The following is a 13,445-nucleotide window of genomic DNA, read 5'->3' on the forward strand; positions in this document are numbered from 1 at the left end:
GGAAGCGAGAGAGGAAATAGCTGGGGCCTTAACAGATATCTTTGCAGCATCCTTAGACATGGGTGAGGTCCCGGGGACTGGAGCCTTGCTAATGTTGTCCCCTTGTTTGAGAAGGGCAGTAAGGATAATCCAGGTAATTATCATCTGGTGAGCCTGACGTCAGTGGTAGGGAAGATACTGAGGGATAGGATCTATTCTCATTTGGAAGAAAATGGGCTTATCAGTGATAGGCAACAGGGTTTTGTGCAGGGAAGGTCATGTCTTACCAACTTCATAGAATTCTTTGAGGACATGACAAAGTTGATTGAGGGAAAGGCTGTAGATGTCATATACATGGACTTCAGTAAGGTGTTTGATAAGGTTCCCCATGGCAAGCTGGTGGAGAAAGTGAAGTCACATGGGGTCCAGGGTGTGCTAGCTAGATGGATTTAAAAACTGGCTAGGCAACAGGAGACAGAGGGTAGTAGTAGAAGGGAGTTTCTCAAATTGGAGGCCTGTGACCAGTGGTGTTCCACAGGGATCTGTGCTGGGACCACTGTTGTTTGTGATATATGTAAATGATCTGGAGGAAGGTGTAGGTGGTCTGATCAGCAAGTTTGCTGATGACACTAAGATTGGTGGAGTAGCAGATAGTGAAGGGGAATGTCAGAGATTACAGCAGAATATAGATAGACTGGAGAGTTGGGCAGATAAATGGCAGATGGAGTTCAATCCAGGCAAATGTGAGGTGATGCATTTTGGAAGATCAAATTCAAGGGCGAACTACACAGTAAATGGAAAAGTCCGAGGGAAAATTGATGAACAGAGAGATCTGGGTGTTCAGGCCCATTGTTCCGTGAAGGTGACAACGCAGGTCGATAGGGTGGTCAAGAAGGCATATGGCATGCTTTCCTTCATTGGACAGGGTATTGAGTACAAGAGTTGGCAGGTCATGTTGCAGTTGTATAGGACTTTGGTTTGGCCACATTTGGAGTACTGTGTGCAGTTCTGGTCGCCACATTACCAAAAGGATGTGGATGCTTTGGAGAGGATGCAGATGAGGTTCACCAGGATGTTGCCTGGTATGGAGAGTGCTAGCCATGAAGAGAGGTTGAGTAGATTAGGATTATTTTCATTAGAAAGACTGAGATTGAGGGGGGATCTGATTTGAAGTCTACAAAATCATGAGGGGTATGGACAGGGTGGATAGCAAAAAGCTTTTACCCCCCCCCCCCCCCCCCCCCGCCCTGAGTTGGGGACTCAATTACTAGGGTCATGAGTTCAAAGTGAGAGCAGGAAAGTTTAAGGGAGATATGCGTGGAAAGTTCTTTACACAGAGGGTGGTGGGTGCCTGGAACGCGTTGCCAGTGGAGGTGGTAGATGCAGACATGTTAGTGTCTTTTAAGATGTATCTGGACAGGTACATGGATGGGCAGGGAGAAAAGGGATATAGAACCTTAGAAAATAGATGATAGACTTAGAGGATCTCGATCAGCGCAGGCAAGATAAGGATTATTAAATCAGCTCCTCACACTATCTGGACTAATTAATAAACCAGTGGTTACTTTGAGTCTCTAATATTCAATTACAGTTGCCAAGTTTCCAAGTCATATCTTATCGTACCTGACTATTCCCATTTACCACTGGGAAAAGATTATTTTTTAAGTGTAATCACTGAGACCCACACTGATCCACAATTATTGTCTCCTTTTAACATTACCAGTTCAAACTCCAAAACCATTTTTTTTCCTGGGGATGTGATTTTGGAAATTATACCAAATTTGGATTTAATATTGACCATGGTAAGATAGTGAATTACTGTTATCAATTAAGTTTACAGTGCAGACACTTGAAGTTTTTTGCTAAATCTATTATTGATAAGACACAAGCAACGCAGGCAAGGCCAGCATTTATTGTTGTTCCCTGATTCCTCCAGAGCAGATAGTATTGAGTCACTTTCTTGCACACTGCAGTTTGTGTGGAGCACTTAGGAAGGAAGCTCCACGATTTTGACTCAGCAGGAATAAAGGAAATGGTGATGTACTTCCAGGTTAAAACTGATCTTGTTCTTCTGTACATTCAGGAAGCTGAGGAACCTGTTCATTTGTCTGAAGTGCAGCCTGTCCTGACAATCAATGCAATCATGATTGTTGCCATAGCAATCACAGTTTAATTTTGTCTTCTTTTTAAACACAAGAATATTTTAAAGAAATGTAATACTGCCAGCTTTAAAAAAATAAAGTAAGATACAATTCACAAGTCACAATAGATTAATGATAAACTTATTCAGAACAATGGCAGGAATTGAAAGGTTGAAGAGTTGATTGAGGCAGGGACAGAAACAGTTTGGTAAAACAGGTCTGCAAATTATGGTGCAGTTTGCAACTTGCTGATCATTTTCAATGTCACAGAGGATGAAATTTCATTTTCGAATCTGAAAAGCCTACCCCTGCTCCCACTTTATGTATGCTCATACAACTTACCACACAGTGTATTTGCAGAAAGGAAGTATCAGATAAGGACCTCTTGGCTGTAGCAGGATCATCAGTTTTACTCTAGTTCATGGGGATAATGTGCATTACCAACTCTCCAACATTGCTCTGGAATCTCCAGGAGCAAGATCCCAGTCATTTTCTTTTGGTCACTTCTGCTTATTGGTTGCAGAAGGATTTGGGACAGGAAGACAGAAGGGCTGTGAGTTTTTTGTTACCAGTTGGATATTATTTCCATGTGTCTTTTTTGCTTTCCCTTTGGCCGTGGGCACGAGAGGGGGGCTGCGAGAGTGGCGATGTTGAACAGCCAATGACCAAAGTGTGAGGCCCAGGATGTGTGGAGGAAGTCATGTGATGAAACCTCCAGGTGGAGCAGAGTTGGCAACACCTTGTGGGGTGTGGGTGGGCAGTTAGATCATAGACTTATCCCACTGTGTGTAAGAATGTAACTCCTGGGAGTCAGAGTTGGGGGGTATGAGGGAACCGTAGAATGATTCTGGCTTTAAACTAGCAACAATGGTCTCAATATCATCGAGGGTTTGGGTGGCGAGTTCAGTTCCTGAACACTCCTGGCAGTGAACATTTTGAGCCAGGACAAGGTAAAGCTCTTAAATGGCTCTGACATTAGTTCATGGGTAAAATGGTTGGCAGTGTCCTGGAAATGTTTAGGTGAGAAGGGCAAAAAGAAAAGAATTTTGGAGCGGGGAATTCTTTTCATGAAATATGGGCGGAGGTTCTCGTGTGATGGAAGTCGACGACAATGTTTGTACTTATCAAGAAGGTGGGAGCAGTGAGTTTTCAATCTGATACTTGTCACAAATCCTAGAGAGTCTTGCCGTGATAGTGAGCCTACAGTCTTGCCCACAGGGTATGGTGTTTCTTGCAGCAACTTCTATGGCACACCAGCAGATTTTGAACCTTTCTTCAATGATGCAGGATCAAATGCCTAAATGTTTTACAGATGTCCCCTCATCTACTTGGTGTAGTTGAGCTGAAGGTAGCATACTCTGTATTTGTTTCTCTCTAAATTACGTGTCGAGCTCCTCAGTTGGTTGCATGTGGTCTCCCTATTACTCATAACCTGCTGGGAACCACCACTTTGCAGTCTGTAAAATAAAAAGACAAATGACAAACACTAACATAAGAGGCAATACATCAAATCTGTCAAAAGGTTCACAACATAATTGGGAATCACCAGGAATAGCATTAAACACAACGATTTTTACTCTCAGAAACTCTGCTTGAATGGCAAATCAGGGATGACAACTTTTCATTCTCCTAGTTTTTCTTGGTTTAGTTTTGTAATCTAATAAAATGAATATTCCAGATTTTCTTTTTCTTTTCAGTCCCCTAACTCTAGCATCTCAATAAGATCACCTCATATTCCTCCATTCAATGTAAAATAACTCAAATCTCTCCATTCCCCATAAAACTCTCAGCCTGATTAATCTCACTTTCCTAAACTGCCTTAGCACTTGAATGTCTCACTGCCTTTTGACAGGATACTCGAGGTGGAGTTCAAATTCAGTTCCTTTCACCTGTAACTGCAGTTTTGACCACAGGTATCACATTGCATCAGTTTGCTGATTGGTACTCAGCACCTTTCTCAAAAACGTTGCCAGTGAGTGGAGAATGATTACAGAATAATGAGCATACATTCAGTCCTGGGCACTTGCATTGGTAATTAATGCAATTATCCGACTGTTTTCAATCTGTCTGAGTATAGTCATGTCAAGAAATGCTGCTACAACATTGTATGGATGAGCAAATGAAACACAATGCAGTCAAAAGTGGAACACAACACAAACGAAGAAAGGGTGTTGGGTCTACAGAGTTCAAGAAAGGTGTTACAGTAAGGGGTGATAAAAAGAGTAATAGTTAAGGATGCTATAGTCCTACCGAACCATGGGGCTGCTATCTCATTAGAGAGTGATGATGGATGGTAGTTTAGCCTGAGGGTCACCAGACCTCAGCCATTGAGCACAGAAACAGACCCTTCGGTCCAAGCAGTCCATGCTGAACGTAATCCCAAACTAAACTAGTCCCACCTGCCTGCTCCTGGCCCATATCACTCCAAACCTTTCCTGTATCTGTCCAACTTTACCTGGAAGTACATCACCATTTTCTTTATTCCTGCTGAGTCATGTGTCTTGGAGCTTCCTTCCTAAGCGTTCCACACAAACTGCAGTGTGCAAGAAAGTGACTCAATACCGTCTGCGCTGTAATTGTACTTGCATCTACCACTTCCTCAGGAAACTCATTCCACATGCAACCCACCCTCTTTGTAAATAAAAAATTGCCTCGCCTTTTCTAAATCTCTTTCCTCTCACCCTAATGTGCCCCCTAGCCTTGAAATTTCCCATCTTAGGGTGAGAAGGCAAGTCCTTCATGGTAATGATAAGGGTCAATAAACCTGAACGAGGTCTACGCAATTAGCAGACTTGACATTCATTAATACAATCTTGCAGTCAAATATACAGGCATAAAACAGATTTTATTGATTTATTGTAAGAGACCATTTGGTTTTTATTCACTAACCCACTGTGGCATCACTAACTCATTGCTAAGGCTGTGTTATCAGTATGTTCTTTTTAAATTCATGAATGGGATGAGGGCGGCGCTGGCCCGGCAGCATTTATTGCCCATCCCTAATTACCCGGAGGGCGGTTGACAGTCAACTACGTTGCTGTGGGTCTGGAGTCACATGTAGGCCAGACCAGGTAAGGATGGCAGTTTACTTCCCACACGGACATTAGTGAACCAGATGGGTTTTTCCCAACAATTGGCAATGGATTCATGGTCATCATTAGACTCTTAATTCCAGATATTTATTGAATTCAAATTCCACCATCTGCCATGGCAGGAAATGAACCCAGGTCCCCAGACATTACCTAGGTCGATGGGTTAACAGCTGAGCAATAATACCACGAGGCCAATACCGCCCCGTTCCCCAATGTGTGCTCTGTGCAATTTCATTTATGATGATCCACAAAAACATGAATGTCTGGGAATTGGTGATAGGTTTGGCTAAGTGTGTGTGTGTGTGCGCACGTGCGTGCGCGTGTGGTGGGTGTGTGTGCTCTCAAGGCTAAGCAGTGTTGGTAGTGTATTATCTCAAATTGCCAGTTCCTGACAAAAAGGATTCACGCAACAAGTTACTTGATGAGGATGACAGCGAAATACAAGATGTATTCAGGGTCACAACAAACCAAAATAAATTACAGAAAAGAAAGCAAAATTGATACCTTCTATTCTAATGTTGTCTCTGTTTCTGTTCTGTGATGGGTTTCCTGCAAAAGAGAAATGGTAAATACATTAATCCTCATAATTCCAGTGCTACTATGATATAGAAACATAGAAGAAAGTTGCAGCATTAGTCCATCCAGCCCCTTTGAAACTGCTCTGCCATTCGTTGCTGATCTTCTACTTCGATGCCACAGTCATGCTCTTGCCCCATGCCCTTCAACACTTCTAACCTCTAGAAATCCAGTTTTTTTTAAAATTTATTCACCAACTTGGCCTCCAGCTTTCAGTGGTCGAGAAATCCACAGAATCATGACCCTCTCAGGGAAGATATTTCTCCTCATCTCAACCCTAAATGCCTTTACACACACCACACCTCCCTCCCCACCACCCAAACCTGCGACTGTACCCTCTTATCCTGGGCTCCCAGCTGGGAACAACTGCTCCTGACAGATTGCTATGTTGCAATGAGATCAGATCTCAGTCCATCAAAATACAGGTCCAGTCAATCCAAACATATACCGGGTATCAGTCTCATGAACATTTGCTGCGTGTTTATCTTTCTTTAGCTAAGAAGTAGTTTCAATCCTTCATGTTCTGCAGTTTTTCAACACCAACAACTTACATTTATGAAGCACTTCTCATGGAAAGCATTCCAAGGTGCTTCATGTGACATGAAGCGATATAAGGCAGATTACTATAAACATGATCAAAGAGAAGCAGAGGGAGAATTCCAGAGCTTAGGGCCCAGGTAACTGGATGTAATGCAGCAAATAAATGAAGCTCAGATGTATTAGATCAGGGGAACAGACAGTTTACTAAAACAAACACCAAGGCTAGCCGAAAAGCCCAGCAGGACTGGCAGCATGTGTGGAGAGAGTAACAGAGTTAGCATTATAGGAGGGTCACTGAATATTTTAAAGGTGAAGGTGGCTGGATTGCTGTCAGGCAAGGGAATTAAGGGTCATCATGGGTCATTGAGTGTGGAATTTGGAACGTAAATAGATTGGCATGATCTCATTAAAGGACAGAGGAGTCTCTGGGGCTGAATTTCCTGCTTGTGCTCCTTTGTTTTATATTGCTCTGTTTACAAATGTACCCGTGTTACCAAACCCAGGCAAAATGATAGAGTCACATAAAAATACAGCACACAAAGAAGCCATTCAACCCTTCAAACCTGTGCTTAACATTTGGAGAAGCTATCCTTTATGACCTACCTCACCGCAGGAGTTAAGGCTAATGTTATTACCAGTGATATTTGTTATAGGACAAACTCTAGGCCATGTTCTTACAGAGTTCTTTTGATTAGAGCTTCAGGATCTGTATTGACTGCTTCTACTTCAAGGTTAACATGAAACCTCTTGCAATGTAATTGGAACAAGACAGAGCTCCCCACAGGAAGCAGGGAGCAAGGATGTATCGGGCTGTTTGTGGCATGAAACAATTTTCACCTCATTCCAGAGTTAGGTCATCTTTCACGCGCTGCTCAGCTCAACACAAATAAACATTGTTGTATATGCAGGCAATCCGAGGAAGTGCCGGAAGTGCTGAGCAAGCCTGGAGGGAGAGAAACACAGCTTCAGATGGATGGCAACTCATCAGAACTGCACAGATCTGCAGAGAGGTTCTAGTGTTTTGTCTCTGTTTTCATTCAGTTGGATACATTCTTGAAGGTTTTCTGCAGAGGTCAGGGATTAATTAGCTCCTTCTGGTTTTCACCAGGAGATAGCCTAAAGATGCTTGGAATCATCGCTGCCTCACACTTGCCAGGAACTGGCAATTTGAGATAATACACTACCAACACTGCTTAGCCTTGAGAGCACACACACCCGCCACACGCACACACATGCAAACAAACAAACACACACACACACACACACACTTAGCCAAACCTATCACCAATTCCCAGACATTCATGTTTTTGTGGATCATCATAAATGAAATTGCCAGGGACCCTCAAGTAACTGTCTGTGCGGGAGTTTGCACATTCTCCCCGTGACTGTGTGGGGTTTCCTCTGGGTGCTCCGGTTTCCTCCCACAGCCCAAAGATGTGCAGGTTGGGGTGGATTGGCCAAGCTTAATTGTCTGTATAGTCTAGGGTTGTACAGGCTAGGGTGGGTTAGCCATGGCAAATACAGGGTTACAGGGTTAGAGTACGGGTCTGGGTCTGGTGGGATCCCCTTCAGAGGGTCAGTTCACATTTGATGGGCTGAATGGCCTCTTTAAAGAAGTATTGCCTACCCATGGGATAGTAGCTGTGGGACACCATATACTACTGGACAGGTCCTGCTACAATTTGATTTTCATTGTTAGAGGTAATGGGAACTGCAGATGCTGGAGAATTCCAAGATAATAAAATGTGAGGCTGGATGAACACAGCAGGCCAAGCAGCATCTCAGGAGCACAAAAGCTGACGTTTCGGGCCTAGATCCTTCATCAGAGAGGGGGATGGGGAGAGGGAACTGGAATAAATAGGGAGAGAGGGGGAGGCGGACCGAAGATGGAGAGTAAAGAAGATAGGTGGAGAGAGTGTAGGTGGGGAGGTAGGGAGGGGATAGGTCAGTCCAGGGAAGACGGACAGGTCAAGGAGGTGGGATGAGGTTAGTAGGTAGATGGGGGTGCGGCTTGGGGTGGGAGCAAGGGATGGGTGAGAGGAAGAACCGGTTAGGGAGGCAGAGACAGGTTGGACTGGTTTTGGGATGCAGTAGGTGGGGGGGGAAGAGCTGCGCTGGTTGTGTGGTGCAGTGGGGGGAGGGGACGAACTGGGCTGGTTTAGGGATGCAGTAGGGGAAGGGGAGATTTTGAAACTGGTGAAGTCCACATTGATACCATATGGCTGCAGGGTTCCCAGGCGGAATATGAGTTGCTGTTCCTGCAACCTTCGGGTGGCATCATTGTGGCACTGCAGGAGGCCCATGATGGACATGTCATCTAGAGAATGGGAGGGGGAGTGGAAATGGTTTGCGACTGGGAGGTGCAGTTGTTTGTTGCGAACTGAGCGGAGGTGTTCTGCAAAGCGGTCTCCAAGCCTCTGCTTGGTTTCCCCAATGTAGAGGAAGCCGCACCGGGTACAGTGGATGCAGTATACCACATTGGCAGATGTGCAGGTGAACCTCTGCTTAATGTGGAATGTCATCTTGGGGCCTGGGATGGGGGTGAGGGAGGAGGTGTGGGGACAGGTGTAGCATTTCCTGCGGTTGCAGGGGAAGGTGCCGGGTGTGGTGGGGTTGGAGGGCAGTGTGGAGCGAACAAGGGAGTCACGGAGAGAGTGGTCTCTCCGGAAAGCTGACAGGGGAGGGATGGAAAAATGTCTTGGGTGGTGGGGTCGGATTGTAAATGGCGGAAGTGTCGGAGGATAATGCGTTGTATCCGGAGGTTGGTAGGGTGGTGTGTGAGAACGAGGGGGATCCTCTTGGGGCAGTTGTGGCGGGGGCGGGGTGTGAGGGATGTGTTGCGGGAAATACGGGAGACGCGGTCAAGGGCGTTCTCGATCACTGTGGGGGGAAAGTTGCGGTCCTTAAAGAACTTGGACATCTGGGATGTGCGGGAGTGGAATGTCTTATCGTGGGAGCAGATGCGGCGGAGGCGGAGGAATTGGGAATAGGGGATGGAATTTTTGCAGGAGGGTGGGTGGGAGGAGGTGTATTCTAGGTAGCTGTGGGAGTCGGTGGGCTTGAAATGGACATCAGTTACAAGCTGGTTGCCTGAGATGGAGACTGAGAGGTCCAGGAAGGTGAGGGATGTGCTGGAGATGGCCCAGGTGAACTGAAGGTTGGGGTGGAAGGTGTTGGTGAAGTGGATGAACTGTTCGAGCTCCTCTGGGGAGCAAGAGGCGGCGCTGATACAGTCATCACCCTCCTCCAGGACTTCCAATTCCCTGGCCCCCAACACCTCATATTCACCATGGACGTCCAGTCCCTGTACACCTGCATTCCGCATGGAGATGGCCTCAAGGTCCTCCGCTTCTTCCTATCCCGCAGGCCCGACCAGTCCCCCTCCACCGACACTCTCATCCGCCTAGCTGAACTCGTCCTCACACTCAACAATTTCTCTTTTGACTCCTCCCACTTCCTACAGACTAAGTGGGTGGCCATGGGCACCCGCATGGGCCCCAGCTGTGCCTGCCTCTTTGTAGGTTATGTGGAACAGTCCCTCTTCCGCACCTACACAGGCCCCAAACCCCACCTCTTCCTCCGGTACATTGATGACTGTATCGGCGCCGCCTCTTGCTCCCCAGAGGAGCTCGAACAGTTCATCCACTTCACCAACACCTTCCACCCCAACCTTCAGTTCACCTGGGCCATCTCCAGCACATCCCTCACCTTTCTGGACCTCTCAGTTTCCATCTCAGGCAACCAGCTTGTAACTGATGTCCATTTCAAGCCCACCGACTCCCACAGCTACCTAGAATACACCTCCTCCCACCCACCCTCCTGCAAAAATTCCATCCCCTATTCCCAATTCCTCCGCCTCCGCTGCATCTGCTCCCACGATAAGACATTCCACTCCCGCACATCCCAGATGTCCAAGTTCTTTAAGGACCGCAACTTTCCCCCCACAGTGATCGAGAACGCCCTTGACCGTGTCTCCCGTATTTCCCGCAACACATCCCTCACACCCCGCCCCCGCCACAACCGCCCCAAGAGGATCCCCCTCGTTCTCACACACCACCCTACCAACCTCCGGATACAACGCATTATCCTCCGACACTTCCGCCATTTACAATCCGACCCCACCACCCAAGACATTTTCCCCTGTCAGCTTTCCGGAGTGACCACTCTCTCCGTGACTCCCTTGTTCGCTCCACACTGCCCTCCAACCCCACCACACCCGGCACCTTCCCCTGCAACCGCAGGAAATGCTACACCTGTCCCCACACCTCCTCCCTCACCCCCATCCCAGGCCCCAAGATGACATTCCACATTAAGCAGAGGTTCACCTGCACATCTGCCAATGTGGTATACTGCATCCACTGTACCCGGTGTGGCTTCCTCTACATTGGGGAAACCAAGCGGAGGCTTGGGGACCGCTTTGCAGAACACCTCCGCTCAGTTCGCAACAAACAACTGCACCTCCCAGTCGCAAACCATTTCCACTCCCCCTCCCATTCTCTAGATGACATGTCCATCATGGGCCTCCTGCAGTGCCACAATGATGCCACCCGAAGGTTGCAGGAACAGCAACTCATATTTCGCCTGGGAACCCTGCAGCCTATTGGTATCAATGTGGACTTCACCAGTTTCAAAATCTCCCCTTCCCCTACTGCATCCCTAAACCAGCCCAGTTCGTCCCCTCCCCCCACTGCACCACACAACCAGCCCAGCTCTTCCGCCCCACCCACTGCATCCCAAAACCAGTCCAACCTGTCTCTGCCTCCCTAACCGGTTCTTCCTCTCACCCATCCCTTCCTCCCACCCCAAGCCGCACCCCCAGCTACCTACTAACCTCATCCCACCTCCTTGACCTGTCCGTCTTCCCTGGACTGACCTATCCCCTCCCTACCTCCCCACCTACACTCTCTCCACCTATCTTCTTTACTCTCCATCTTCGGTCCGCCTCCCCCTCTCTCCCTATTTATTCCAGTTCCCTCTCCCCATCCCCCTCTCTGATGAAGGGCCTAGGCCCGAAACGTCAGCTTTTGTGCTCCTGAGATGCTGCTTGGCCTGCTGTGTTCACCCAGCCTCACATTTTATTATCTTGATTTTCATTGTGTCTGTTTGATTCACTCAGTGACATACTGGGGCAGATGGTTGTGAGTTTCATCCACAGCTGAGAGGTTCAAATGATCAAACCCAGGCTGATATTCTAGGGCAGTACTGATTTTCAGAGGCAGCAAGCAATCAAGATCCTATCTGTTGTCTCTAGTGAAAGGAGGGGGTTTTGATGCACTATTATTGTCTGATCAATTCACAGAACACTGGTACTCATCACCCAGCTGCAGAACTGAATATCTCCCTGGTTTTTCGGGAGTTAACATTTGTCCTTCAGTTAATGGCATGGTGGCTCAGTGGTTAGAACTGCTGCCTCAGAGCGCCAGGGTCCTGGGTTCGGTCTGTCTGTGTGGAGTTTGCACATTCTCCCTCTGTCCGTGTAGGTTTCTTTCTATGGTCCAAAGATGTGCAGGTTAGGTGATCGACCATGGGAAATTGTCCCATAGTGCCCGAGGATGCGCAGGTTAGGTGATCGACCATGGGAAATTGTCCCATAGTGCCCGAGGATGTGCAGGTTAGGTGATCGACCATGGGAAATTGTCTCATAGTGCCCGAGGATGTGCAGGTTAGGTGATCGGCCATGGGAAATTGTCCAATAGTGCCTGAGGATATGCAGGTTAGGTGACTGGCCATGGGAAATTGTCCCATAGTGCCCGAGGATGTGCAGGTTAGGTGACTGGCCATGGGAAATTGTCCCATAGTGCCCGAGGATGTGCAGGTTAGGTGACTGGCCATGGGAAATTGTCCCATAGTGCCCGAGGATGTGCAGGTTAGGTGATCGACCATGGGAAATTGTCCCATAGTGCCCGAGGATGTGCAGGCTAGGTGACTGGCCATGGAAAATTGACCCATAGTGCCCGAGGATGTGCAGGTTAGGTGGGAGTTACAGTGAGGGGGTAAGGAGTTGGATCTGGGTGGGATGCTCTTTGAAAGATCAGTGTGAACTGGACGGCCTACCCCGTGCTGTAGGGATTCTAGAATGATAACAGATTGTGTGTTTTAGTTTGGGGGATCTTGCTGTGTGTACGTTGGTGATCAGATTTCTTAACTTACACAGCAATGGCACCTCACTTTTGGAGTGCCACAGCATAAAACTAGGGGCAGGAATAAACCATTGTCCACCTGAAACAAAAACAGAAATTACTGGAAAAACTCTGCAGTTCTGGCAGCATCTGTGGAGAGAGAAAGCAGAGCTAAATCCTTTGCCCATCCCCAGGCCCTGTCGTCACATGCTCTGCTTTCAGCACAACCAGCGCACTTCCCAACCCATTCATGTCCATCCTGGTTAGAGACAAAAAACTGCAGACACTGGAATCCAAGGGAGGCAAACAGGAGGCTGGAAGAACACAGCATCTGGAGGAAAGGAGCAGTCAACATTTGCTGGCCTGCTGTGTTCTTCCAGCCTCCTGTTGTCTCCCATAATCATCCTGGGCCTCCTCCAGTGTGACAATGACGCCTCACGCAAACTGGAGGAGCAACACCTCATATTCCGCCTCAGAAGCCTACAGCCTAAACATGGAATTCACTAGTTTTAAAATCTCCCCACGCCCCGGCCTCATCCCATGCCCAACTCCTCCTGTCATCCCTGCCTCCTTGACCTGACACAACCTGCCTGTCCATCTTCCCTCCCACCTATCCACCCCACCCATCCCACTGGGCAAGCCCTGCCACTCCCTACCCTAACTATTCCCATCCCACCTACCTTCCCCAGCACCCCACCCCACCACCCCTGTTCCCTCTATTTACTTCGCAGCTCCTTTCCCTTTCCCAATCCTGATGAAGGGTCTAGGCCCAAAACATCAACTCTCCTGCTCCTCTGATGCTGCCTGACCTGCTGTGTTCCTCCAGTTCCACACTGCATCAACTCTGACTCCAGCATCGGCATTTCCTACCATCTCCGCTCACCCACTCACATTCCCATTATCAGCTTTTCTTTGGTTCTGAATTACCATCACTCACCCCTTTGTCTCTCTGCCTTTCCCTCTCTCTGGGTTCAATCTTCAACTCACTTCTTCCCCAC

At 47.7% G+C, this 13,445-nt stretch overlaps 1 protein-coding gene across 5 annotated transcripts in view; it reads right to left on the reverse strand.

Moving 5' to 3' along the window:
* Positions 1-2,126: 2,126 nt before the first annotated feature.
* raly (RALY heterogeneous nuclear ribonucleoprotein) overlaps positions 2,127-13,445 on the reverse strand; it is a 175,192-nt gene continuing 163,873 nt past the window's right edge. For all 5 annotated transcript variants that reach the window (XM_048550070.2, XM_059652720.1, XM_059652721.1 and 2 more), the window contains 2 exons: positions 5,717-5,761; positions 2,127-3,577 (listed from right to left, as the gene is read on the reverse strand). In XM_048550070.2, the coding sequence (XP_048406027.1) occupies positions 5,720-5,761 (42 nt within the window). In that variant the 3' untranslated portion in view covers positions 2,127-3,577; positions 5,717-5,719. The remainder of the gene's footprint in view (positions 3,578-5,716; positions 5,762-13,445) is intronic.

This window comes from Stegostoma tigrinum, chromosome 19 (genome assembly GCF_030684315.1).
Source record: "Stegostoma tigrinum isolate sSteTig4 chromosome 19, sSteTig4.hap1, whole genome shotgun sequence".
NCBI lineage: Eukaryota > Metazoa > Chordata > Chondrichthyes > Orectolobiformes > Stegostomatidae > Stegostoma > Stegostoma tigrinum.